The 4,449-nt window shown below is 41.4% G+C and overlaps 1 protein-coding gene across 8 annotated transcripts in view; it reads left to right on the forward strand.

The window, feature by feature from the left end:
- mrtfab (myocardin related transcription factor Ab) overlaps positions 1-4,449 on the forward strand; it is a 60,287-nt gene that overhangs the window by 34,850 nt on the left and 20,988 nt on the right. For all 8 annotated transcript variants that reach the window (XM_032502083.1, XM_032502088.1, XM_032502087.1 and 5 more), the window contains one exon: positions 2,370-2,435. In XM_032502083.1, the coding sequence (XP_032357974.1) occupies positions 2,370-2,435 (66 nt within the window). The remainder of the gene's footprint in view (positions 1-2,369; positions 2,436-4,449) is intronic.

Genomic DNA, 4,449 nt, shown 5'->3' on the forward strand with positions numbered 1-4,449 from the left:
TTTACACCTACCGCCATTTCTAGCCACTGGGGGACCATAGGCAGGCTGGGGGAACTTATGTTAATGTTAAAAAACCTCATAAAGTGACATTTTCATGCCATGGGACATTTTTAAGTTCTTTTCGAACCACTAAAAAAATTATGGCCAATGGCGTATCTTTTTTGAGTCTTTTTTATAAACGTCTCTTTACTTAGAAATTCAGTTGGTTGACAGACTGGTGATAACAGCCATTCCCAGCCACTAATCAGCTAATGCAAGGATGTCGAGTTCACTTACTGCCAGAGATGAGGCATGAAGAGAGGAATGAGAAAGAGAGTGCAGAAGAGAATAAATAAGTGAACTTGAGTGTCCTGTCTGTGTGAAAGAATATGAAGAGGGAGCATGGAGTTGTTTGGCTGGGATAGAGGGAAGTGGAAGATTCTCTTTCCCAGAATAAACCTCTTCCCTGGAAGTGCCAAGTGGCCTGGCATCTTATCCTGCACTCGGATAAGATGCCATGGCGTGCATGCATGTGTGTATGTGTGTGTGGCAACACGTGAGTCTCTTAAGTGTTTGCCTGTGTGTATGGCTCTGTGGGAAAAGGAATCTCTCAGCTGCTGGTGCAACGTATACATGAACTTGCCTGGCTATGTTTAGGTCTCTGTGTTTACATCGCTGAATGTGAACTGACATGTTATTGCTTCCAGAGGCGTGTCTCTAGTGCTAGCCTGATCCCTCACAATTTAGAGCATGCCCACTTGCAAATATAACAAAGAGGAGCTGGGATCACCAGCGAGGATTAAGAGCCAAGGAATGATATTTAGTTGCACAGGCTCTGATGTAAATTTATGGAACTTGCAGTGTTTCTGTCCAGGCCGGGATTGTTTGTCATAACAGAGGGGCTAACACAGCAGCCGCTACGCAGGACGGCTAACTCGTTAGCTAGCCTGCGAGCACCAATGATGTCACTTTGTCAGTGGGAAGGAACAGGTGCTGCTTGTGTAGCAGACACAACCCCGGCCCAGAAATGCTTGGGAAGCTTCAGTGGCGTGTTACACTTCTCACACACACACACACACACACACACACACACACACACATCCTTTCAGGGACAGCTGGTACATATAAAACAAGAGTCTCAGCTCAGTGGAGTTGAGCTGAATGTCTGTGTTGGTGAAAATAGCGTTTAGTGTCATAACAAAAACTTTTCTTCCTCTGATTTTTATTAAATACTGTGAACTTAAAACCAAGATGAACAGTAAGAGTGCAACATCTTCGTTTTGTAAATGGAAACAAGCTGTTTCCAAGACGCACAGGGGAGGTATAGTGTCATATCAGTTTCTTAACAGCCAAAAAAAACATCATACGCCAAGTTCAGGAACCCTGTAGCTGCTCTGTACTGCCTTGGCATGGTCGGTGATGTTTGTAGTTCATTAGTTTATTTGTGTGCTTGGCTGAAAGGTCACTTCCCTAAATTACTTCTTACTGTGTTGCAGAGAAGCAGATACTGCAAGATATGATGAAAAACAATGCACTTGCATGATTCTGCAGCTGTCCATATTTACATTTGTTATTCTGTAGAATTCTTTTTTCTTGCCCTGGTCTAACTTGGTTTATAATTTAACAATAAGCTATGATCATGAGGCTAGAATGAGCATTCAGCCCATTCTAGCCTCATTCTAGGTCCATTTGTTAAACAAGTTTGACTTTACCAAGATGAGAACGACGACTTTGTGTATGCAGAAAGGCCAAACAGGGTCCTACTCGTTTTGTCCAGCGCTGTGTTCCTAAAACTCTCTCACGTGGCCTCTGTGTTATGTAACAAGTGCTTCCTGTTTTAAAATGACGGGCAATCAGCCCATATGCTCTATTTTTTTTACTACTCTCTAATCGAGGCTGGTCTTGTTTCAGTCTGCATTCTAACTGTTCCTTTTCCCTTCCTGTGCTGGTTTCTCTCATCCTTTTTACTGTGCTTGCTCTATCTATCCTACACATTCTTCTAGTGATTACTGTTTTTTTCCTTTTTATTTATCTTGCTTTTTTTTTTTTAATGCAGAAACAGGAAGTGTGTAGTATACAGATCACACCCTCCTTGTACCCACCTCCTCTGCCTGTTAGCTTAAAAAAAAAGAAGCACGGAAGTGGGGTGAAATGGAGGATGAATTGGGTGCCAGAGAATGCAGGTCCTCCTCATGTCAATTCAAATGTATATGGTGCGTGGTTATTTATGTTAACGGGACAGATGGACTGCTGATTATTGGACAATAAGGGACAAAAAGGAAGCTTCAGGGCTCAGAGCTCCATCGCTGCAGTTTCTTATTCTCTCTGGCCGTCACTGACTTTCTCTTCTCCTTCTCCCCCCCCAACTCACCTCTGCTGTCTCCATGCAGTCCTCCAGCTTAAACTCCAGCAGAGACGTACACGAGAGGAACTGGTCAGCCAAGGGATCATGCCACGTAAGTCTCAGTCTCTGAATTCAAATGAACTGTAGTCTGCAAACTTGTATTGTCGATGTGGGTAGTTCCCTTTTTACATTTACATACAAACGGTAAATTGTTACATCTACAAAGATGCACATGCTCAACGCTCCAGATTAAGCACAAAGTGACTTAGTCTCACCTAAAGATTTAGTGTTGTAGTAATGTAGTTTCTGTTTAGCGTTTGGAAGTTCTCAGTATTATGATGCTAATGGAAACTTTGGCCGACAACTAGGGCAGTGTGCCTGTGCTTTTTGAGCTTAGGTCAAAACGTTAACTCTTTCTTGATGTTACAGCATCAGACATATAAGACCCTGGCAGAAAGATTAATTAGGTTGTTACATAATACTCGCGCTTAAGCTATATGTGTACGGTCGTTTGATTCACAAGCTAAAAAGCGATATCTGATCCTCATCTGTTATACAGGATATGTTTAGATGTTCTAAACTTAGATGTGTTTCTGTGTGAATTTGATTTCAAAATATCTTTAGGTAACACAATATTCTGACATTTCTTTTGCCTGTTTTTAGCTGAAAATGTCAGCCCTCATCTGCATGTTAAGGGTATGAGTGTGTGCCTGCTGCATGTGTCATATTTGGAGGTGTCTTTGCACCACTTTGTGTGTTATCAAATAGGGCAGCTTCCTCTTCTTCTGTATCCACTTCCTGTTTCACAGTTCCGCACATCACAAAAGGCAGAGATATGTTTTTCTATTTTCCTTTGTTTCAGTGTAGAATGTATCTATGGGTTGTAAGTACCAGGCCTTTTTTCAAGAATTGTTTGAGCCTCATACAGTATATATAGAATGGTAGTCCATGACCAAGTGATTGTAAAGTCGAATAGGTTTCCAAATGAAAGTAGGAAACCTGGGAAGGTGACTGTCAGGCCCAGTTCAGACTGAGAAACTAAAGATGCACTGAATATTCTAGGTTAATTTCAAGAAGGAAAGATGGAGTTATTTGTCCAAAATTATTTAGTGTTTAGTATTTTTTGTCTTTTTTTTATAGAATCCTTGTCACTTAATGGGGTGACACATGAAGAAACCAAAACATGCTGCGTGTCCCTAAATGTTGGATTATTTTCAGCTGTTACTTTCTCTGTTGGTCTGGGTAATGTAACCCCTGGCTGAATTAGTTTCCATATAAGTCCACTAACAATGCACTTAATCTGGCTCAGTTTGCACTAAAAGCATGGACTAGGAATGAAAGAATGCACTAGAGTGGACACTCAGACCAGCTAAGCTACTTGTATTAGTGGGCAGCATGGAGTCTCCCATTCAACCATTAAGTAGTTACGGTAAATCTGTCTGTTTCCACCTTATGCAACAGACCTCATGTTGAATTGGGATCGGCATGTACTGGTGGAATATTTTACTCTCCTGCTATTCTTCTGTGGCGATACGAAGAGACAATAGTACATAAAAAAGGAGCAAGGGAAGGAACGGGTTTAAAAGAGATTCAACAAAGATTATGTTTGCTCTCAAGGAGATGTTTTCCTCAAACATAGCATTTTTCAAACCGCTCTTATTTTGATTGTTGCCTCAAGGCCACAGCAAGGTAGTGCAAAGTCTGTTCAGCTGTCAAGCCCCCTGTTGAGGGATAGGACAGTAAAGATCATTTAAACTGCTAAAGAGCAAGGAGGGTGATCATCATGCATCAACTTGTGGAATTGGTGGCCAGTGGAATTGTACCATGATATGTCCAAATTGTGATGTATATCAATAATGATATGATATTTTAACCATGTTGCCCAGCTGCAGAGCATTTGGAATGATGGGAACTGATGAAGGGTCAATGTGGTTGTGGTATCAAATCCTCACACTGGTTTTGCTACCTCTCTCAGTAACCACAGGGGTATTAACCTTGACCTCCCACTAGACCTGCACAATTAGTCATAATAAAATCGCGGTCTTGGTACACTGTGTTCACAAACCCTACTACTTTATTCTGTGAGTTTTAAACATATACTGTATAAATAGGTTTTAAAGCACTCC

Source organism: Etheostoma spectabile, chromosome 21 (genome assembly GCF_008692095.1).
Source record: "Etheostoma spectabile isolate EspeVRDwgs_2016 chromosome 21, UIUC_Espe_1.0, whole genome shotgun sequence".
In the NCBI taxonomy this organism is placed as follows: domain Eukaryota; kingdom Metazoa; phylum Chordata; class Actinopteri; order Perciformes; family Percidae; genus Etheostoma; species Etheostoma spectabile.